This window comes from Cetorhinus maximus, chromosome 1 (assembly GCF_964194155.1).
Source record: "Cetorhinus maximus chromosome 1, sCetMax3.hap1.1, whole genome shotgun sequence".
Classification (NCBI taxonomy): Eukaryota; Metazoa; Chordata; class Chondrichthyes; order Lamniformes; family Cetorhinidae; genus Cetorhinus; species Cetorhinus maximus.
Window position 1 is genome coordinate 186,606,513 of NC_135879.1, and position 24,437 is coordinate 186,630,949.

A 24,437-nucleotide genomic window follows, 5' to 3' on the forward strand; every position below is an offset into this window, starting at 1 on the left:
GAGTTCCAAAGATTGCATTGCCTGCCTGGTGCAACTCCTTCCGACTAGAGATGAATTGGAAAAGGGAGAACTCTGTGGTCCATGTAGGAGCCAATGACATGAATTGAAATAGGAATGATGTTCTGATGAGTGAGTTTGAGGAGTTAGAGCCCAAACGAAAATGCTGAACCGCAAAGATTTCTGGATTGTTACCTGAGCCATGCCAATTGGCATAGGGTCAAGCAGATAAACATATTGCTCAAAGAATATTGCAGTGGGAAGACAGGGTTTGATCCATGGGGCACAGCACCAGTACTAGGGAAAGAGGGAGTTCTGTTGTGATGGACTCCACATAAACTGGGCTGGTGAGTCATATAAGTGGGCCTCCGGGTAGAGCTTTAAACTAAAAGAGGACGGGGAAGTATCCGGTGAAGGGAGATTTAGAAATCTGAAAAGAAATGTTGAGGCAATAGACCAGTGTACTGATTTTGCTAAAGAGAAACAGAGTGGGATAGGAAGGGATAGAAGTTTAACAAGGGCAGCATCAGTGAATAATATCTATGCAAAGAATAGTAGTTGAGAAAAATAAAATCACTGGATCTTTATCTGAATGCATGAAGCATTTGTAAAATAGATTAACTAACAGCACAAGCAGAGATAAATGATTTTGATATGAGTGCCATTACATTGGAAGGTGAACAAGATTGGGAAATACATATTCCAGGGTGCATAACACTTTGAAAATGCAGGCAGAATGGAAAAGGAGGAGGAGCAGCACTGATAGTAAGGGGTGACATAATGACAAGTCCTTGGCTTACAAAATCAGGAAGTATAATCAGTATGATGGAGATTAGGAATAGTAAATATCAGAAAATGCTGATGAGTCATTTAAAAGTCTCCTAACTGTAGCTATATCATTGGACAGAGTGTAATATTGTGAAAATCGAGTTAATAATTCATATGTTTTGGAATATAATTTTTAGTTTTAGGAGTTAAAATTTTGACTAGATAAATGGAGGTATCAGATTGTGAAACTGATAAACACGACTCTGATGTAAATGCAACTCAAGCAAGCCTGAGTTTATTACTCTTAAAAGATAACCTATGTTTATTCAATAAGGTTGGAGTTGACAGTGGAAACGCTTGAATAATAGATTACCTTTCATTAGGCTTGTGGTAGAGCCAGAGGGTTCCCACTTACTTCGATAAAAGATTTACATTATGTACATAATACCCAGATGAGAAGAAGTTAGAGGCAGTTGCTCAACAAGGGAGTTCCTTGGTAAGGGACAGAAATTCTGGACAAGGGGCCATTCGTCCATTAGTCATGTAAATTATTCATATGGATTGCAGAATCAAACATGTGTTGAAAGTACAATAATTTATTTCAGTTTGAGGACATCCCAAAGCATGCTACATTGTCATAGAGATGGGCTGTAGGGGTATAAGTTACTTAGGTGTTTGCTCAGAAAGCAGGCAGTTGCAATTTGACTTCGGTGTAGACTGCATCTCATTGGATCAAGAGAACCAACAGGAGATGATTATTAATCAGGCTTGCACTTTAAGTTTGATTACCATGTGGAATGCGGGTGAGGTTCATGCTCAGTTTTGGATATCGTGAGGAGAAAAAGCAGCTGGAAGATTTGCCTAGTTTGCAGTTAGAGGAAAAAATTTACAGTAGTCCACACAGCCTTGTGGCAGGAAGCAGTCAGAGTTAATTTGGAAGGCTGTGAGAAGGCAGTTGGTATCTGAGGCATCCATAATCGCGAGGTATTAAGTTGGAGGGTCGCTTAGCCACAAAGCCAATGGAAGGATCCCCATAAAATCTTATCTCAGAAAATAACTGGAACACTGAGGAGAATCAAAGTGACTTCCTGAGGGCTGTGGCGTACCTTTGAATTGGCCCCAGGAAAGTGAATGGCCCTAGAAAAGTGAATGAACCTTCAAGATTCATATAATGTATAAGAGAATTCTTGGGGGTAGTAAAAAGTAGAACTGAATTGATGGCATAAGTAATTATAAACTATAGTGTTAACTTAATAGTGCTTGCTTTGTTGCTTTGAAATAATTGGAGCTTGTATCAAAGGTAAGGTAATAATGTTGGGGGACTTCAATCTTCATGTGGACTGGACCATTCAAATTAGCAAAGGTAGACTTGAAGATGAGTTTGTAGAATGTTTTTGCGACAGTTTCCCAGCATGATACGTATGACTACGGATAAAACTATTTTAGATTTACAGTTGTCTTGTAAGGCAGGGTTAATTAATAATAAGGTAATAAAAGATCCTTGGCGGGTGGGTGAGGGCCTGGGTGAAATTATAAAAATGCTATCGAATCCTATGTTTTTGTTTGAGCGCAGCATACTAGAGTCCAAAACAAGAATCTTAAACTTGAACAAAGCCGATTACATAGGTATCAGGAGAGAGCTGGCCAAGATTGATCAGGGAAATAGACTAAAAGATATGATTGTAAATAAACTGGGAAACATTTAAAACAAAAACTCAGCAAGAAAGATCCACCCTTGGCTTACTATGGAAGTTAAGAATAGTACTAGATTAAAAGGAGAGCCTTATTATGTTGTGAAGCATAGTCGTCACCCTGAAACCAGCAATGGGTATCCAAAAGGTTGATTAAGAAGGGCAAAAGTACAATGAGAAACTAATCAGGAATGCGGATTGTAAACTTTTACAAGTATATAAAAGGAGAGTAGGTGAAGTAAATGTTGGTCTCTGAGACAGAGACCAGGGAAATTATCATGGGAATTGAGGAAATAGCAGAGACTTCGAACAAATATTTTGTCTGTCTTCTCAGTGGAAGACACAAATTGCATACCAGAAATAGAGGGTAACCAAGGGGCTATTATGAGTGAAGAACTTAAAAGTATTTAATATCAGCAGAGAAATAGTGTTAGATAAACTTAAAGGACTAATGGCTGACAATTCCCCAGGACCTGATGGGTTCTAAAAGAGCTAGCTGCAGAGATAGTGGATGTACTGGTTATGATTTTCCAAAGTTCTCTAGATTCTTGAACTGACCCATCATATGATAGAATTTCACATTCAGTTTGAGTGTGAAAAATTTGGGTATGAAAATAGTGTCTTAACCTTAAATAAAGGCAATTACAAGGGTATGAAGATAGAGTTGGCTAAAGTGAAATGGGAAAATAAATTAACAAATAAGTTGGCAGGGAAGCAGAGGCAGACCTTTAAGGAGCTATTTCATAACTCTCAACAAAGATACATTCCATTGAGAAAGAAAGACTTTGAGAAGGATGCGCCATCTTGGCGAACTAAGGAAGTTGAGGATGGTGTCAAATTTTTAAAAAAGATGTATAATACTGCAAAGATTAGTGGTAGGCCAGAAGATTAGGAAAACTTTAGAAATCAGCTATGGATGGCTAAAGAAATAATTAAGTCCAGAGAAATTGGAGTATGAGAGAAAAGCAGATAGTAACAGCTTCTACAAGTATATGAAAGGAAGTGTAGCGACAGTGAACATTGGTCCCATAGAGGGTGAGACTGAGGAGATAGTAATCGGAAACAAGGAAATGGCAGAGACCGAACAGGTATTTTGTATCTGTCTTCACAGTCAAAGACACAGAAAGCATCCCAAGAATAGTAGAAAAGGTGAGGCAAAAGGAGGGAGGAACTTAAAACAATCACGATCACTGGATGAAATGTACTAGGAAAACTACTGGGACGAAAGACTGAAAAGTCTCCTGGACCTGATGGCCTGCATCATGGCGTCTTGAACGAGCTGAAGTGATAATGAATGCATTGGTTGTGATATTCCAAAATTCCCTAGATTTTGAAAATGTCCCAGCAGTTTGGAAAATTCCACTATTCAAGAAAGGAGGGAGACAGAAAGCATGAAACTATAGGCCAGTTAGACAAACAGCTGTCATGTGAAAATGGTAGAATCCATTATTAAGGTGTTGATGGCAGGGCATTTAGAAAATCATGTTACCATCAGGCAAAGTAAACATGGGTTTTGTGAAAGTGAAATTGAGTTTGACAAATTTATTAGAACTCTATGAAGATATAGCTAGCAGGATAGATAAAGGGAACCAAAAGATGTAACGTATTTGGATTTCGAGAGTGTATTTGATAAGGTACCACATAAATGGTTACTGCTAAAGATAAGATAAAGCTCATCGTGTTGAGAGTGATTACATTAGTATGGACGAGCAGTGCTTCCCAAACTTTTTCCCGCTGTGACCCTAGTGAGGCTTGAAAATTGCTGTGACCCCCAAAGTGTGAGGCAGGTCAGGGGCATAGAGCTGAGGGTGGGAAGTGGGGTGAGTTGTGAGAGTGAGGGAGGGGCTGAGGGAAGTGGGACATTGGGGAGTTGTTAGAGCACATTGGGGGATGGTGAGCCTGGGGGCGTTGGGTGCAGAGCTGTGAGAGAGGGGGGAGGGCAATGAGCAGGGAGGTGGTGAGCTGTGAGAGAGGAGGGGTGCAGAGTTGAGGGGCGCACTGTTTGAACTGCAGGGTTTCTTTAAAAAAAAAAGCACCTATCTTTTCACTTTTGTTTGGAACAGGAATCAAACCTCAAAGATTGGTCAGTTAGGCCACACACACCATTACAAAAGACGCAAGGGTTTGAAGGACTCTTGCAGCTGTTAACACTCGGGCCTCACGATCCCAAAATTTCGTCATGTAACCCCAATGGGGTCATGACACACAGTTTGGGAAGCCCTGGGATAGAGGATTTGCTACCTAACAGGAAACAGGAATTCAGGATAAGTTGGTCATTTTTAGGTTGGCAAACTGTACCTAGCGAGTGTCACAGGACCGCAACTACTTACAATCTATATTAATGACTTGGATGAAGGGACCGACTGTATTGTAGCCAAATTTGCTGATGATGCAAAGATTGGTAGGATGCAAAGAGTCTGCAAAGGTATATAGACAGGTGAAATGAGTAGGAAAAAGTTTGACTGATAGTGTATGATGTGGGAAAATGTGAGTTTGTGCACTTTGGCAGAAAGAATAGCAAAGCAGAATACAGTACAGAGGAATCTGGGTGTTCTTGTACATGAATCAAACATTCAGCACGCAGGTACAGCAAGTGATTAGGAAGGCCGAATGTTGACCTTTATCACAGAATTGTCACAGTGCAGAAGGAGACCATTCAGCGTATCATGTCTGCACTAGCATTCTGAATGAACATTTTGCTTAGTGCCATTCTCCTGCCTTCTCCCCATAACCCTGCACATTTTTCTTTCTCAGATAACAGCCTAATTCCCATTTGAATGCTTCAGTTGAACCTCCCCCCACCACACTTTCTGGCAGTGCATTCCAGACCCTATCCACTCGTGGCATGAAAAAGTTTTTCTCATAATGCTTTATGTTTCTTTTGCCAATTAGTTTAAATCTGTGCACTTTCATTCTAGATCCTTTCATGAGTGGGAACAGTTTCTCCCTGTCTACTGTCAAGACAACTCATGATTTCCAAGGAAAACGGTCCTAACTCCTCCAATCTGTCTGTGTCACTGAAGTTCCTCACCCTTGGAATCATTTGTATCGACCTTTTCTGCACTCTCTCCAGTGCCTTCATATCCTTCCTAAAGTGCAGCGCCCAGACTGAGCCCAGTACTCCAGATGAGGCTGAATCAGCGTCTTATACAAGTTCAACAAAACCTCTTTGCTCTTGTACTCTATCCGTTATTAATAAAGCCTAGGATACCATATGCTTTAACTGTGCTCGCAACCTGTCCTGCCACCTTCAATGACTTATCCACATATGCACGCAGGTCCCTCTGCTCCTGCACTCCCTTTGGAATTGTACCCCTTTTTTTGTATTGTCTCTCCATGTTCTTCCTACCAAATTGAATCACTTCAAATTTCTCCACATTGAGCTTCATTTGTCACTTATCCATGTATTCCACCAACTTGCCTATGTCCTTTTGAAGTTCTACACTATCCTCCTAACAGTTCACAATGCTTCCAAGTTTCGTATCACAGCAAACTTTTTAATTATGCCCTGTACCACAAAATCTAGATCATTAATATATATCAGGAAAAGCAAGGGTCCCAAAACTGACCCCTGGGGAACTCCACTACACCTTCTTCCAGCTGGAGAAGCATCCATTAACCACAATTTTCTGTCCCCTGTCACTCAGCTAATTTCGCATCCATGCTACTACTGTGTCTTTTATTCCATGATCTGTAACTTTGTTCACAAGTCTGTTGTGTGGCACTGTATCAAATGTTTTTTTGGAAATCCATGTACACCACATCAACAGCATTGCCCTCATCAACCCTCTCTCTGTTACCTCTTCAAAAAGCTCCAGCATGTTAGTTAACCACGATTTTCCCTCAAGAAATCCATGCTTACTTTCCTTAATTAACTTGCATTATCCATGTGACTATGAATTTTGTCCTGGATTGTTTCTCCACCACTGAAATTAAACTGACTGGCCTGTACTTGTGTGGGGCTATCTTGACACCCTTTTTTGAACAAGAGTATGTTTGCAATTCTCCAATCCTCTGGTATCACCCCTGAGTCTAAGGAAGGCTGAAAAATTATGGCCAGTGCCTACACAATTTCAACTCTTGCATCCAAGGACACTGAGGAAAGTATCTTATCCGGTCCTGGTGCCTTGCCATCTTTAAGTACAGGCAGCTGCCCAATGTCACCTCTTTATCAATATTAAACCCTCTAGTGTCTGAATTACCTCCTCTTTCATCATGGCCTGGGTAGCATCTTCTTCCTAGATAAAGACAGATGCAAAGTATTAATTTAATATCTCAGCTATGCCTTTTGCCTCCATAGGTTATTCCCCTTTTTGGCCCTTAATCGGACCTACCCCTCCTTTTACCATCCTTTTCCTATTTATTTGCCTATGGAAGACGTGGGATTCCCTTTTATGTTAGCTGCCAATCTCTTTTCATACTCCCTCTTTGCTTCTCTTATTTGCTTTTTCACTTCCCATCTATACCTTCAATATTCAACCTGGTTCTCAAATGTATTTTCTACCTGACATCTGTCTTATGGGAAGGGGGGGGTGGAATATAAAAGTAAGGATTTCTTAACATAGTTGTATAGGGCATTGGTGGGACTGCATCTGGAGTACTGTGTACAGTTCTCTGTTTACTTGAGGGATTTATTGGAAATAGCTCAGGGGAGGTTCAGTATGCTGACTTCTGGGATGAAGGGATTGTCTTATGAGCAAAGGTTGGACCTATGCCCATTGAAGTTTAGAAGAATGAGAGGCGATCCTATTGAAACATATAAGATTCTGAGGGGGCTTGATAGGGTAGATGCTAAGAGGATGTTTCCTCTCGTGGGGGAACCTAGAACTCGGGGGACACAGTTTAAAAGTAAGAGGTCTCTCATTTAAAATGGAAATGAGGAATTTCTTCTCTGATCTTCCTTAGCCTTTAGAATTCTCTTCCACAGTAAGTAGTGGAGGCTGGGTCATTGAATACTTCCAAGGCTGAGTTACACAGTTTTTGATTGATAAGGGAGTCAAGGGTAATGGGGGCAGGCAGGAAAGTGGAGTTAAGGTCACACCAGATCAGCCATGATCTTATTGAATAATGGAGCAGGCTCATTGGGCTGAATGGCCTACTCCTCCTATTTCTTATGATCAAGGAGGCTTGTGTGGAGCAAAAACACCAGCATAGATGATTTGGGCAGGATGACCTTCTCCTGTTTTGAAAATGCTATGTAAATTAAAATACAGTTAAATTAAGATAGAGTTGTGTTCAAGCTTTTTTAATCCTTGATTTAGCTTGCGTTCTTATGCAAGGATAATTGTGCAGGGTACCAAATCTTACTCTATAGGTATAGTAGAGAGAGTAAAAAATGGTGGTAATAATACCCAGAAGAGTCATGTGTATTTTTTTTTTCCTTTTTCCAGATTCAACATTATAAAATGGTTACATGTCCCACAAATGTAATACTCAAATGGCTTGAACACCTGAATAGTTCCTGGGCCTTGGAAGACAGTGAATCTGCAGCAACAAGGGAAGGTGCCTCTGCATTATATGAAAAGCTACTCCATAACAAAGAAGTGGTAGGAATATCTCAGCAGGCCCAACATCTGATTGGTCCTCGGTTGCCAGATTTTGAACATGAGTCCTCAGCTGTGGAAGAACGTGAGCAGTATCTCTCCGCACTGCTCAACAGCCAGCAGAATTTGGCCAGAACAGTCTTTGGAAATTCACCTTTTGCTGTTGCCTTACACATGCGACTATTGTCACTTCAGAGAATATTCCACGCACTTTCTAACAAATATCACGATCGGTTCAGACCAGGGCATCAAGTACAAAGTCGGAGTTCTGACAGCAGACTAGATTTGGGAGATGCATTGGCCAGGAATACGAGAATAAAATCGGGTACTGATGTTCTGATTGAGATGGGAGTGAAGACTGGCCTAAGTCTACTCTTTGCACTAATTCAACAAAACTGGCAACAGTCAAGGCTAGATCCAAGCTTGAGCCTGTGCAATGATGTTTTGTGCACAGCCTGCACAGTTATCAATTCTCTACCTCCACTTTCTCTAGCAAATGAAAATAAAATCCCTCAAGTTGGTTTGGATTGCCTCACACAAGTGACTACATTTTTAAAGAAGATGACCATGCCCAGTTCTGGCGCTGATATTCAAGGGCGAAGATTAGCTTCAGAGCTACTATTGGGTCTTGCAGTGCAGCGTGGGTCTTTGAAGTTCCTACTTGAATGGATTGAAGTAGCATTAGCTGCTTCTGCAGCTGCTGCTAATGTACCTTTTGCACCAGAGAAAGAAGGAATGATTGGATATGATTGTTTTTTGAAATCATTGGAGCAACTGAAACATTCTTCAGTGAGTTTGATTTACCAGAGATGGACTTTGTTTCTAAACGGGGCCAGAGATTGCTTAGCATGTAAATACTTGATATGCTATTTTACTGTTCTGATTCGCAAAATTTATTGTTCTCCCACACTTAATTAGTGAATGTTCTCCAAACATTGTACCAGAATAGCACAAGATTGTGTATAAACTGTTTCTGTGGTGAATTGATGCCTTTGAAAAAATTGAAAAGTAAATTAATTCAAACCAAGACCATAATGTGACAGCACAGTATTCAGTTAAAATTTAGTAGGACTATACAGATATCAAACTCACTTTCTCTCTTTTCTGATTTAGTCTGTTCCTACTCAGTTGATTTTTATTTTAAAAATTTCCAATAATTCATGTTAAGCAATTTAAGTGGCCTATATAGAATTTTTTTCACACAATTTCAAATCAAATTAACAAGTAATTCAAATTAAGGAACTTCCAATTCAGAGTGAAGGCTACTGCTGATTACTTGAAGCTGTGTTTTCCATTTTGAAAAATAAGCTACTCAGACATTTGAACGAAACCAAGTAAATATCTCAGCATTAAATAAAGAAGTAAATTATCATATTTGAATTGTAACTTTGTAATAACACTAGACTGTATTCATCAAAGCTGCTTAATGGACTATGAAGGAGATATATTGGTCATATTCATAGAAACATAGGAAATAGGAGCAGGAGTAGGTCATTCAGCCCTTTGAGCTTGCTCCACCATTCAATATGATCATGGCTGATCCTCTATCTCAACGCCATACTCCCGCTCTCTCCCCATACCCATTGGCACCTTTAGAGTCTAGAAATCTATCTATTTCCTTCTTAAACATATTCAGTGATTTGGTCTCCACAGCCTTCTGTGGTAGAGAACTCGACAGGTTCACCAACCTCTGAGTGAAGAAGTTTCTCAGTCCTAAATGGCCTACCCTATATCCTGAGACTGTGATCCATTGTTCTAGACCCCCCAGCCAAGGGAAACATCTTCCCTGCATCCAGTTGTCCAGCCCCGTCAGAATTATTTAAGTTTCAGTGAGATCCTCTCTCATTCTTCTATATCCCAGTGAATACAGGCCTCGTCGATCCAGTCTCTCCTCATACAACAATCCTGCCATCCCAAGAATCAGTCTGGTGAACCTTCAAGTCCTCTCGCAATGAAGGCCAATATGCCATTTGCCGCCTTAACTGCTTGCTTGCACCTGAATGTTTGCTTTCAGTGATTGGTGTACAAGGACACCCAGGTCCCTTTGTACATCAACATTTCCCAATCGATCACCATTTAAATAATACTCTGCCAATCTGTTTTTCCTACCGAAGTGGATAACTTCACACTTATCCACATTATACTGCATCTGCCATGTTTTTGTCCACTCACTCAACCTGTCTAAATCTCCTTGAAGCCTCTTAATATCCTCCTCACCACTCACATTCCCTCCAAGTTTCGCGTCGTCAGCAAACTTGGAAATCTTATTTTGGTTCCCTCATTCAAATCATTGATGTATATTGTGAATAGCTGGGGCCCAAGAATTGATCCCTGCAGTAACCCACTAGTCACCGCCTGCCACTCTAAAGAAGACCTATTTATTCCTACTCTCTGTTTCCCGTCTGTTAATTCTCAACCCATGCAATGATATTACCCTCAATCCCATGTGTTTTAATTTTGCACACTAACCTCTTATATGGGACTTTATCAAAAGCTTTTTGAAAATTACCAACAAAGGAGAGGGCAAGATGGGGAATGAGGCATTTTGTTTCCATTTTCTCATTTATTCATCGCTGCTGATATTTCCTTGTACTGTTCTTCCATCCTTCCTTTTAAGCATCTGTTCCCCACTGAATTTAAGTAGCTTAATGGTTTTGTTATGGAAAATGCAGCTAATAATATGTTTTTGTTTATTTAATGGGGAAAAACCCCTGATCAATCATGCAAACTCCTCTGTAACTATAACAAATCATTTGCACTAAGCTTTTATTGCTAATTCAGAGCCTCAAAGATAGAACTTTGCCTTTGCCCATTTCAATAGTTTACTTCCATGATAATGTACTTCCAATGAAAATTAGCCAAAATGCTGATTATTTGATCTGTTTTAATATTTAGAATACGTGTGTAGATAATCTACAGAATCAAGAGCTTAAGAAGACTCCAGATGGGCTGTGTTCTCTTTCTAATGCAGCAATTTGTCTTTGTGAAGAGGTTTGTCATTTTTATATATTTTATAGTTCTATTTGATAAAGTGACAGTGTAACCCTAAATTACATGCTAATTGTACCAATTAGTAATTGTACCAATCATTTGTTTAGTGATGTTCTTTTAATGTGGATAATTTTAATATTTTGTCTATACCTTTGTATTTCTTTTATTTTACTATAGCCCATAGAATCATATAATGGTTACAGCATGGAAGGAGACCTTTTGGTCTGCTTTGTTCATGCCGACACTCCAAGAACAATAACGCTAATCCCACTCACCAACCCTTTTCTCTGTAGCCCTGCAAATATTTTCTCCTCAGGTGCACATCCAATTCCTTTTTGAAAGCCAGCTTTGAATCTGCCTGCACCACACTCTCAGGCAGTGCATTCCAGATCCTAACCACTCACTGCATGAATAAGTTTTTCCTCATGTCGCCACTGGTTCTTATGCAATTTGCCTAATATTATAGAATCAGAGAATTGTAGAATTATGACAGCGCAGAAGGAGGCCATTCGGCCCATAGTGTCTGCACCAGCTCTCCGAAGGAGCAATTCCCTTAGTGCCTTCTCCCCATAACCCTGCATGTTCTTCCCTTTCAGGTAACAGCTTAATTCGCATCTACTTCTTTTGGCAATCGCCCCAAATTGCTGTCCTCTAGTTTCCAGCCCTTCTGCCAATGGGAACAGCCTCTCCTGATCCACTCTATGCAGATCCCTCATCATGATTTTGAGCACATTGAATGCATATGCAGCAGAACGAGCCAGGGATTATTGAAGTTTGCATGGTTTAGGACCAAGCAGGAAGTGCGCTCAGCTTAAACGTTTTAGCATCAGTAGAAAGCGACTCAACTCCATACCACCCTCCCCCCACTTCAAACATCATCCGTCTTACTTGCAATTTAATTCAGGGCTGGGCCTGAGCTACGTGGATCAGAAGGAAAGGGAACGTGCCATCTGGAGAGCCTACTAGAGAGTGTGACTGCGAAGAGCTCAAAGCTGGGATGCTACCCCGTCCCCTCTGTTCAAATAATTGGTGTCCTCTGGTTCTTGACCCGTCCGCTAATGAGAGCAGTTTCTCTATATTTCAGCCACAATAAATAATTGGAGATTGGGACTCCTGGAAAACCAGATAATTATACCAACAATTGTTGTTGAAACACAAGTGGGTCTCCTGTCACATTGCACACAAAATGTAATTGGAAGTAGTGCCTTTTGAGGAATAGTTTATAGTGTTGCAGTGGAAAGTGAAAAGATTGACAAATTCACAGCTCCATTGTCCTGTAAATTCTTTTTTTTTGTCTTTAGTGCCTATTTAATTCATTAACTTCTACAGGGCATGCTCCTTCTGTAGCTGTATTTGCATTTACTGAGGGCACATTACCTGAATTCATTAATTACTGGTTAGCCTGTTTTTCTCTACCCATCTTATCACCCACCATTGCTTTTGACTTCCATTAATTTTAAAACCAGTAGTTAAATTTAGATTAAATTAAATTTAGTGTGGAATCGTCCGGTTCTGTTGGCGTCATGGTGGTTGTGAGCTGTGAAGGTCAGAAGTCGGTTTTACACCGTCTTGAAACTAGTTTGCATTTGTCCGCTCCACCCATCAATGTCGGGCCGCATTTCCTGCCGCTGCACATCGGGAACCTAATTCGAATACTTTAGCATCTCATTATAAGCCCTGCTTGCCGGAATCATTCTTCCACGTCAAATTTATCGCCCACGTTGGCGTGCTTCAGAACGGTGTGCTTCACGATTGCCTTTAAAAGGTGTGCACCTGGAGACCTGAACTTCAAGGGAAACTCAAAGGTGAGTGCACGCAACCTTGCGCAGCGCTTGCAAGCATTGCCCGTAGAACATCAAGGAAGAAGCGCTATGCATCGTGGGGGGTGTTGGGGAGGGGTGCACAGGCAAGTCACTTTTTCCTGGCTGGCTTTCATTGCGGCGCCAGGTCAAGAGCTGCAGTGAGGGTGATGGGGGTGGGCAAGACAGCTCAGATTGAAGGAAGTACACAAGCGCATGCTGGGGGATGGGTGGGGAGTGAGGTAAGCGGCCATGCACTTGAAAAAGCTTGTCAAAAGTGAGCATGCTTCCGCAGCTGACACTCTTCAGCAGCAGCTCTATTAACATGCCTGGAGTTGGGCCTCTGAAGCTTTTCTGCTCACTCAAGCAATGCAAAAGCATGAAACTGCCACCAAATACTCCAGAACTTATCACCCCTTGGGCGTTTTAGGGGGCACCAGAACAATTGGCCTACTGGGCAAGTTGTAGGATCCTGCAGCAAAAGGTGGCCATGGTGCAGTCTCTGGTTGGAGGCACTCAGAGCCCCTTGCAATGTCCTTATTAAAGTTTGGACCAGTATCCCTCATGGTTCAAGCTAACAGCACAGTGGCCCCAGCTTGCTTTGGGTGTCCTGCTATGGGCCAGATGCACTCTAATTGGCCTGTTGAGCTGGAGTTGCGGGGGTCACAGGAAGACGGGATTTGGATTGGCTGGAAATTCCTGGAGTCACCTGGGTGGATGGCCCCAAGGTGTTCAGCTGCTAGCCCTCCTCCCTAGGGTGCCCGATGGCCCCTGGCTGACTCCTTTAAGAGAAAGGGAAGCTGGAGTGAGATCGAGCTGCCCCACACTCCTCTCGCGTTGACAGTGTTGGAGGTCGACTTCATCAGCGATAGACTTCAGCCCGCACAGCTGTGCAGCACCGATGTTTGGGACCAAGGCCACCATGATGGCCGCCATCCTGCCAGTGTTGACCTCAATGCATCGGCATGCTGATGCAATCACCTCAGACTGAAGGCAGACAGACTCCTACATCGTCCCTTGCAATCTGAGGCATGCACCAGACATCTCTTCCTGATGTTCCCGTGATTGCCTTTGCAGCTCAGCAACTGATTGAGAACTGAGTTCCTCTGACTTGGACTCAGCAGATTCCTTGTCTCCAGCAAACCTCCGAGTGCCAGTGACCAAGGATGCCCCTGCCTCTGCCTGCTGTGGAACAGATTGTGTGGTGTGTTCACCAGATTGTGATCCTGAGGTTGCTCTACATCTAGATTCCACCAAGGTGTGTGTCGCTGTGCTGGTGCAGAGTGTGGGTGAGTGCCGTGACAGGTCTTCAATGGTGCTGCCCTCAGGTTCCTCATCCAAGGTTCTGTCGACGCTGGGGTCGGGGTTATGGTTTCCTGAGGGCGACGTGTCAGATGTGCCCAGCAGTTGTGTTGAACACAGAACAAAGGACTCAGAGTAGCGTTGAGAGAGGGATGATGTGATGCAGGATCCTCTTGTGGGTGTTTTCCACCAACCTCACCATCACCACAGGAATTATCGATGTCCTCTCCAGCCAACTCCAACGCTCGACTCTCGAATGGAGTGAGGACTTTGATGTCTGGCACTCCACCCCCTGGTCTGGGACCTCTCCCTGTGATTGTGCAGGACAAGATCGCGAAGAAAGACAGATAGAGTGTGAGCAAGGCGCACGCCAGGCCAAATGAGTAGGATGCTAGGCGTGCGTGTGTGCTGGAGTCATGGACGGGATAAGGAGGATGTCTCCAGAGGAGATGAGTCCAGATGGAGATGTGAGCGTGTGTGTGAGAGAGTGAGTGGTGATGCCCCTTGAGCTGGCAGTGAGCGAGATGCCAGCAAATATGTGATGGGCTTGTGAATGGGTGAGTTGAGATTGACTTACCCTAGCGTGAGATCATACATCCGTTTTCTGCACTGGATGGCCAACCCTCTGTGTGCAACGTTCGCACTGATCACCTCTGTCACCGCCTCCCAAGCCTGAGCGGTGCAACTGATGGGCCTCCCCGTGGCCAGAGCAGGAGTAGGGAACTTCACAGTGGGCCTTCACGGCGTCCAGAAGTTGTCCCAGGGATACGTCACTAAATCAGGAGGCTGAAATCTTCCTGCCTTTTGGGGCCATGTTTTTAACAGAACAGTCCTGGGCTGCAAGCATTGAGAAGTGCGCGCGCAGCTGCCTTTTAAATATGGCGGCTACCTTGAGGAAGCGGTGTGTTGGGCTAATTGGAGGCCAACTCCCCGCGATCTGGCGTGTTTCCCGTGGCTGCATTATTTATGACGCAGGAAGGGGATGTCATGGCGCAAAAACTGGCCATTGCGACCAGCAGGTAAAATGACTTATGTCCATTTCTGCACTTGGTAGAAATCTGGGATGACTCCACTGTTAGAGTGGGGAGATGGTGGCATAGTGGTAATGTCACTGGACTAGTAATCGAGAGGCCCAGGCTAATGCTCTGGGGACACTGAGTTCAAGTCGCACCAAGGCAACTGGTGGAATTTGAATTCAATCAATAAATCTGGAATGTAAAGCTAGCCTGAGTAATGGTGTCTATGAAACAGTCATCAATTGTCATAAAAACCCACCCAGTTCACTAATGTCTTTTAAGGAAGGAAATCTGCTGTCCTTACCTCCAGACCCACAGCAATGCCCTCTGCCCTCAGAAATGGCCTAGCAAGCCACTCAATTCTAGGGCTATTAGCAATGGGCAACAAACGCTGGCCTTGCCAGCAACACCCACACCCCATGAAAGAATAAATAAAGAATTCAAAGTACATAAATAATTTTGTATTTACAAGCAGCTGTGACAAAATTACAGTTGGTGAGTTGTCAAGAGCCACAAATAATAACATGACAAGTTTTAATTTGACTTGTAAGCTTAGCAAGTTATATAAAAACATAAGAAATAGGAGCAGGAATAGACCATATGACCCCTTCGAGCTTGCCATTCAGTGCGATCACTGCTGATCTTCTGCCTCAACTCCAATTCTCTGCCCACTCGCATATTCCTTGATTCCCTGAGAGGCCAAACATCTATCTACCTTAAACTTGAATATATTCATAGATGGAGTATCCGCAACCCTCTGTGGTAGAGAAGTCCAAACATTCACAACTTGCTAATTGAAGAATTTTCTCCTCACCTCAGTCCTAAATGATTGACCATTCGCCCTGAAGCTGTCCCCCTTGGCTATCCAGCTCCTCAGCAAGGAGAAACAACCTCTCAATGTCCACCCTGTCAAGCCCCTTAAGAATTTTATATGTTTCAACGAGATTATCCTCATTCTTCTAAACTTGAGAGAGTATAGGCCCAATTTACTCAGTTTCTCACCATAGGACAACCCTCTCATCCCTGGACCCAAACTAGTGAACCCTCGCTGAACCACCTTCAAGTCAAGTATATTCTTCCTTGGACATGGAGACCAGAATTGCACACAGTATTCCAGGTATGGTCTCACCAAAGCTCTGTTCAATTGCAGAAGGACTTCTTCTTTATTCTTGTATTCTAAACCCTTTGCAAAAAAGGCCAATGTGCCGTTCCTCTTCCTAATTGCTTGGTGTACTTACATGCTAACTTTGTGTCCTCTGTACGAGTACACCCAAGACTCTCTGAACATCAATATTTAAAAGTTTCACACTTTTTAAAAAGTATTCTGCTGTTCTATACTTATTAGTAAAACGAATAACCTCATATACCCCGCATTATACTCCATCTGCCTCATTGCCCAGCCACTTAACCTATCTATATGTCTTTGCAGCCTCTTTCTATCCTCCTAGCTTTGTATCGTCAACAAACTTAGGTACATTATTCTCGGTCTCTTCGTCTCATTAACGTAGATTGTAAATAACTGAGGGCCCACCACTGATCCTTGCAGCACTCAACCAGTTACAGCCTGCCAACATGAAAATGCCATATTTATCCCTACTCTGCTTCCTGTTCATTAACCAATTTTCTATCCATGCTAATACACTGCCCCCAACTCTATGAGCCCTTATTTTTCCATATTTAGCTTTTATGTGGCACTTATTGAATGGATTCTGGAAATACAAGTATTCTACATCTACTAGCTCACCTTTATGTACCCTACTACACGCTCAAAAACCTAATAAATTTGTCAAACACAATTTTTGGGTGCTGGAGGTCAATCAGATCAGCCCCGGAATATTGCTGCAGGAGTTCTTCAGGTAGTGTCCTGGGTCCAACCATCTTCAGCTGCTTCATCAGTGACCTTCCCTAATCATAAGGTCAGAAGTGGGAATGTTTGCTGATGATTGTACAATGTTCAGCACCATTTACAACTCACACACTGAAGGAGTCCGTGTCCATATGCAGCAAATACTGGACAACATTGAGGTTTGGACTGAGAAATGGCATGTGACATTCGTGCCACACAAGTGCCAGGCAATGACCATCTCCAACAAGAGAGAACCCAACCATCTTCCCTTGACATTCAGTGGAACTATCATTGCTGAATCCCCCTCTAGCAACACCTTGGGGGTTACCATTGACCAGAAACTGAACTGGACTAGCCACATAAATACTGTGGCTACAAGAGCAGGTCAGAGGCCGGAAATTCTGTGACGAGTAACTCACCTCCTGACTCCCCAAAGCCTGTCCACCATCTACAAAATACAATTCAGAAGTGTGATGGAATACTCTCCACTTGCCTGGATGAGTGCAGCTCCAACAATACTCAAGAAGCTTGACATCATCCAGGACAAAGCAGCCCACTTAATTGACACTCCATCCACCACCTTAAACATTCACTTCCACCAGCACTGACATACAGCAGCAGCAGCAGTGTGTATCATCTACAGGATGCACTTCAGCAACTCACCAAGGCTCTTTCAACAGCACCTTCCAAACCTCCGATCTCTACCGCCTCGAAGGATTAGGGTAGCAGATACATGTGAACACCGCCACCTGCAGGTCCCTCTCCAAACCACACATCATCCTAACTTAGAACTATATTGCCGTTGCTTCATTGTTGCTGGTTAAAAACCCTGGAATTCCCTCCCTAACAGCACTATGGGTGTGCCTACGCCACATGGACTGCAGTAGTTCAAGAAAGGCAACTCACCACCACCTTCTCAAGGGCAATTAGGGATGGGCAATAAATGCTGTCCTAGCTAGCGACGCCCTCATCCCTTGAAAGAATAAATAGAAATCAGAGAGGGAATCTATGCATGGAGGACATGGCTGAGGTACCAAATCAAAACGAAGCATCTGCCTTTACCAAAGAAAAATATGCTGTCCAAGTCATAGTTCAAGAGGAGGTACTTGAGACACTGGATAGGCTAAAAATTGATAGAGGTGTTGGATAGGCAGGCTGTGCTTAAAATTGATAAGTCACCAGGACTAGATGAGATGCATCTAAGGATTTTAAGGGAAGTAAGGATGGAAATTGCAAAGGCGCTGGCCATAATCTTCTTAGAAGCAGGGGTGGTGCCAGAGCACTGGAGTATTGCAAATGTTACACCTTTGTCCAAAGGAAGGTGTAAGATAAGCCCAACAACTACAGCCCAGCCAGTTTAAGCCCTGTGGTGGGAAAGCTTTTAGAAATGATAATTCTGGACAAAATGAACAGTCACTTGGACAAATATGGATTAATTAAGGAAAGCCAGCATGGTTTTGTTAAGAGTAAATCATGCTTAACTGACTTGCTTGAATGTTTTGACTCAGGCTTCGACTGAGTGTTTTGATGAGGTAACAGAGAAGGTTGATGTGGTGTACGTGGACTTCCAAAAGGTTTTTGACATAGTGCAATATAACTTTGTCAGCAAAATTGAAACTCGGAATAAAAAGGACAGTGACATCATAGATACGAGGTTGGCTGAGGGACAGAGAACAAAGTAATAATGAATGATTGTTTTTTGCACTGGAGGAAGATATATAATGGGATTTCCCAGAGGTCAATGTTAGGACCATTGCTTTTCTTGATTTCTATTAAAGACCTAGGGCAGAGTCGACCGTGCCTGCTGGCATCAGGCATGCTCGGCAGCGTGAGGGGACAATATGGCGAGAAGGCCAAAAATTGATCGTCCGCTCAGCCCTTCAATGATCCTCCCCCACCCCCAGCTGGATCATCTGTCCATGCCGATGTGTTTCACAACAGCATATTTAAGGCGTGCACTTTGAGGGGGGCTCGGAGGTGAGTACACAGTAATGTTGTGCAGTGCTCACACAGGTTGCCTGTTGGACTTCGAGGTTGAGGTGCGTTGGAGGAGTGGGGACAAAGGGTGCTCTGCGGTTGAGGCTACTGGGGGCAGGGGCAAGGACTGCCCGGTGGTTGCTGCAATTTGGGGGTGGGGATAAGGACTGCCCTGCGGTTGTAGCGACTTGGGGGTGGGGACAAGGGCTACCCTGCGTTTGAGGCGACTTGGGGCTGTGGCGACTTAGGGTGGGGGTAAGGGCTGCCCTGTGGTTGAAGATGGTGCACAAGCACATGCGGGGTGGGGGGGAGGGAAACCTTGTATAAAGTGACAATTCCTCTGCAGCTGAGACAGTTCAGATGCAGCCACATTGATATGCTTGGAGGCGGGCCTCTAGCTTATCTACCCACTCAAGCAATGCAGAGACATGCAAGTGCCACCAAGTGCTCCAGAGCTTTTCACCCTTGGGCACAGACTGCAAACTAATGAGCGTTTTAATGGACTGCAGAACAGTTGGGCGACTGGAAACATTATACAATCCCCTTGCTAAAACTGGCCATAGAGCAGTCACTGGTAGAGGCACTCACAGCCACTGCAATGTCATCATCCTGATTTGGACCAGTCTCCCCCATGGTTCAAGCTAACAGTGCAGCCTTGCAGTGTGGTTTAGGAGAATGCCTGCGCCTGAGCTGAGAGTACAGCATGCAGCTCAATGGGCAAGGTGGAGTGGGGCGGAGGTGGTTGGGGTTTTGGGCAACCATGTAGTGCATTAAACTCTGGCCATCCAAGTGGTGACCAGCACTCTTGGGATGCATTAAGGGGCCTTCAGACAAAACAAAGAGTGGTTCTTAGTATACCCAAGCTAACCCACGTGTCTTTCTCTCTTTCATTCTACGGGAGTGCATCAGGAGCATAGAGCCTGGTGAACTAGCTGTATGCCCCATGACATACAGAGAGCGGAGACGATGGAGAAGTGCGTGACAGAAACGTCTGGCTGAGCAGAGGGAGGAGCAACACCCTCAAGAATAAGGGGCAGCTGAGGCTCCCGCTGAAGAGCCACAGTGAGCCATCATTCATTGGTGCCTAGGTAGACCCAGGGTCTATAGCTGCCACCTTTCATTCCTGCGAATAACTGAGAACCAATGTTGCCAAATACTGTGCATGTCTAAGGAACTGGTCGGTCACACCTAGCTGCTGCAGGATTTGATGCCACGGGGACAGGGAGGCCTCCACTTCCAGTGGCCGTGAAAGTGGCAGCGTTGTTCAATTTTTACGCCAGTGGCTCCTTTCAGGGCTCTGTGGGATATCACAAGCCTCCACCCACAAATGCATTCATGAGGTCACGGATGCCATCTTCGTAAAGGCACATAACTTTTGTGCATTTCACTTGGGACCAAGAGAGCCAGGATGTAAGAGCGATTGGATTTGCCCAGATCTCAGGTTTCCCACAGGTGCAGGGTGTCATCGACTGCACTCGCGTAGTGCTCAGATCTTCATTGCAATAAGGGGTCAACAGTGTCAACCGCAAAGGCTTCCATTCACTGAATGTGCAGTTGGTATGCGACCACCACAAACTCATTCATTCTGCGGGTCTGCGCACGGTTTCCAAGGAGTGTCCACGACTCCTACATTCTCATTCAGTCACAGATCCCTGCTGTCTTCCAGAGTCCACAGAGGCTGCAGGGTTGGCTCCTAGAGGACAAGGGCTACCCATCAGCCGAGGACGTGGCTGATGACACCCATGTGGCAGCCTCAGACTGCAGTAGAGTGAAGGTATAACGAGGCTCATGCTGCAACTCGCACCTTGGAGCGAACCATTGGGATGCTGAAAATGAGGCTCCGGTGCCTGAACCAGCCTGGTGGAGCCTGGCAATATAGTCTACAGAGGGTGTCATGCATCCTCATCGCCTGCTGCACCCCTTACAACCTGGCGCTGCAACGGGGAGATTTGCTGGCTGAGGAGGAGATGCAGGAGCTGGAGGCCTCCTCCAATGAGGAAGATGATGATAAGGGTGAGGAGGTCTTCGAAAGCGACGATGATGGTGATGAGGGCCTCGCACTGGCTAGACGAGGGAGGCGCACTTGGGAGGCCCTCATAGCTGCTAGATTTGTGGGGGATGATGATGACATGCAGTGAGGGAGACACCAAAGATCCTCACATTGCATCTATGAACGTTTGACTCCAGTCTGGCTTATGGCAGCGCACATACCCTCAGTGATAATGCTCCTGTTATGGAGGCGCAGTGGAGGTTTATATGTGCTGCCCTCATCCATGTTTACTCATTAGCATTTCAAATACCTTTTTACACCTAACTTCTTTTGATAATTTCAATCTTGCAGTCTATCTGACTCGAATTCAATTAAATTAGCCATACAGACAGAACCATCCACACTCACACCCACAAGCTTACAATAATATTGTGAAAAATATGAAAGTTTCATGACAGGGACCCTAATAGTTGCTCGATTGCAGGAGGATGATGTCGATATGCAGTAGATTTTCACATAGCCTCTGAGAATGTTTGACTTCTGTCTGGCCGAGGGCAGCTCGCTTGCACTCTGTGATGAGAGTCATATCTTAGATACACAGCAATGAAACTTTGAAGGCACCTGATCCTTTATCTGCCTTCGGTACCTGACCCCTTCAGCAGCACAACGTCACTGGGCCCAGATGCCGAAGAGATGGGGTCCAGCCCCATCTTAAAGGTGCTGAGAGCACACAGAGAATGACGGAACTCTGTGTCGCCTGCTCACGACATTCTGGCAACAATGACAAGCACCATCGAGGTGCAGGCATGAGTAATGTGTTCAGAAAGTGAGAGGCCGGACCATCACTTTTTGGTCTGAAGGCTGCACAAAGCACAGGGAAGAGGCCCTGGACTGAGACACCTGCCTTTATCATGTGCAGAAGGGTTTCACATCTGAGTGACACAAACACTGTTCATCAGAACAAGGAGCCATAGGCAGGGAGACATTTTTGGGAGCTTATTTACAATAGTGAATATTATGTACAAGTGATTAACACTTGTTAATGTGCAACTACATCCTCCTAGCTTTCCTAACCCTGCTGCTACGTCTTGGTGCTCCCCAGACATCCACAGAGAAGGTGGAGGTAGCCTGCTGACTGTTACGCCCTGTCTGTGATGACCTTAGCGAGTGTCTTCTGGAGGGCCCCGGCCTGCTTGCGGGGTCCTGCTGTGTGGCAGTGACACCGCCCCCCCCCTCAGCCTGTGGAGCTAGAGCTGCTGAGATCACAGGAAGAGGGGATTTGGATGGGCCAGACATTCCGGAGTCACCTGGATTGATGGCCCTGGGGATCCTCTCGATCCTCCTCCCTATGGGTGCCCAAGGGCCCCGGCTGACCCCTTGAGGAGAAGGTGTAGCTGGAGTGAGATCAAGCTGCCCCGCACCCCTCTTGCATACACACTGTTGGAGCCCAACAATGGCGTCGGTGATGGAGTTCAGCCCACACAGCAGTGCAGGAGCAACATTCTGGACCAAGGTCTCTATTGTGGCCGCCATCCTACCAGTGTTGACCTCGGTGCATTGGTATGCCAGTGCTATCATCTCAGCCTGAAGGTGGATGGACTCTTCCATCGTGCCTTGCAATATAAGGAGTGCAGCGGACATCTCTTCTTGAAGTTCCTGAGCTTGCTGTTGCAGCTCCAGCAACTGAGGTATGACTGAGTTCAGAAGCTCATCATCTGACTCGGACTCAGCAGATTTTTGGCCTCCAGCAGTCCTCTGAGTGCCGGACACTTGTGAAGTCCCTGTCGCCACCTGCTGTGGATCAGAAAGCACGATGCGTTCACCAGATTGTGACCCCAAGGCTATTCTAAAGCTAGATCCCACTGAGATCTGCGTCCCTGTGCAGAAGGAGGGTGTGGGTGAGTACCATGAATGGGTCCTCAGGGAGCAATTCAGCGGATTCCTCTTCTGAACTTCCCTCGGGGCTTGTTTGGAGGCCCTGGGTTGCGCACTCTACTCTGTTGGCAGTTTCCCACTTGTGCCTGTGAAAGCAAGGAGAGATAATTAGTGTATGGCAGTTGCCTGTGAAACAGGACACATCATGGTTGTCTGATGGATGTTGCACTGCTGGATCCTCACTTGGTAGAGCATCGCCGACTTCACCGTCAGCACAGGAATGGTCCAGATCCTCGTTGGCCAGCTGAATGGCTGTTTTTGAAGTCCATGAGGACCTTGATTTCAGGCATTCCTCCACCAGTCTGCGACCTCGCCCTCTTGTGTGCCAGCTTGTCCTGCATGAATAGAGTTGGAGAGAGTGTAAGTAGAATGCCTGCCAGGCCAGATAATAAGCATGCCTGGCATTTTGTGGGTGATGAGTGGTACCATGGACCGGATGAGGACAATGAAGGTGAGTGTGAGAGAGTGAATGATGATGTCCCTTGAATTGGCAGTGAGTGAGGGCCCTGTAGATGTGTGATGGGTTTGTGAGTGTGTGAGTTGAGAGTGATGAGAAGAGTGACTTATCCTGCAGAACAGAGATCATTCATCCTCTTGCAGCACTGGGTGGCTGTCCTCTTTTGCAGGGTGTTGACGCTGACCATCGCCTCCCAAGCCGGATTTTTTTAAAAATTCATTCATGGGATGTGGGCATTGTTGGCTAGGCCAGCATTTATTGTCCATCCCTAATTGTCCTTGTTCAGAGGGCATTTAAGAGTCAACCACATTGTTGTGGGTCTGGAGTCACATGTAGGCCAGACCAAGTAGACTTCCTTCCCCAAAGAGCATTAGTGAATCAGATGGGTTTTTAAAACAATCGACAGTGGTTTCATGGTTATCGTTAGACTTTTAATTCCAGATTTTTATTGAATTCAAATTTTATCATCCGCCATAGTGGGATTTAAACCTGGGTCCCCAGAGCAATACCCTGGGTATCCAGATTACTAGTCCAGCGACAACACCTCTACGTCACCTCCTTCTCTAGTGATGTTGCTGCCCATCCTGCAGCCAGAGCAGGGGTAGAGGACATCATGGCGGGCCTTCACTGTGTCCAAAAGGCGTTCGAGGGACGCATCATTGAACCTGGGGGCTGCAATATTCTTGCCTCTCAGGGCCATATCTTCCATGCAGCAGATGTGGGCTGGAAGCATTGAGAGATGTGCATGTGGCTGCACTTCAGATATGGCACCTGACGTGAAGAAGTGGTGAGGTGATGGTGTGGCGGGTGAATGAGAGCCCTCCCACCATGGAATCGGTGTGTTTCCCAGGAATATATAATTTAATGTGGCAGGTTTGGGACGATAAGGCGTGAGAAGCCGCCATTGCGGCCGGCAGGTAAAACGATATTTTACCCGCCCACTACAGTACTTAGTGCAAATCTGGGACCATTCCACCCCTCAGTTTTGGTGGAGAGGGCATATTTTCAAAATTTGCAGATGACACAAAACTTGGAATTATCCTGAACTGTGAGGAGGATAGGGATAAGCTGCAAGAGGACATTGATAGCCTGGTGAAGCGGGCAAAGAAGTGAGAAGCAATACAT

The 24,437-nt window shown here is 44.8% G+C and overlaps 1 protein-coding gene across 7 annotated transcripts in view; it reads left to right on the forward strand.

Annotated features, from left to right (window-relative positions):
• LOC144685847 (putative E3 ubiquitin-protein ligase HERC1) overlaps window positions 1-24,437 on the forward strand; it is a 429,767-nt gene that overhangs the window by 30,001 nt on the left and 375,329 nt on the right. For all 7 annotated transcript variants that reach the window (XR_013577800.1, XM_078550801.1, XM_078550834.1 and 4 more), the window contains exons 2-3: window positions 7,847-8,788; window positions 10,895-10,990. Coding sequence is in view for 6 of the 7 variants with exons in the window: in XM_078550801.1 (XP_078406927.1) it covers window positions 7,862-8,788; window positions 10,895-10,990 (1,023 nt within the window). In the remaining variant the exon portion in view is untranslated. The remainder of the gene's footprint in view (window positions 1-7,846; window positions 8,789-10,894; window positions 10,991-24,437) is intronic.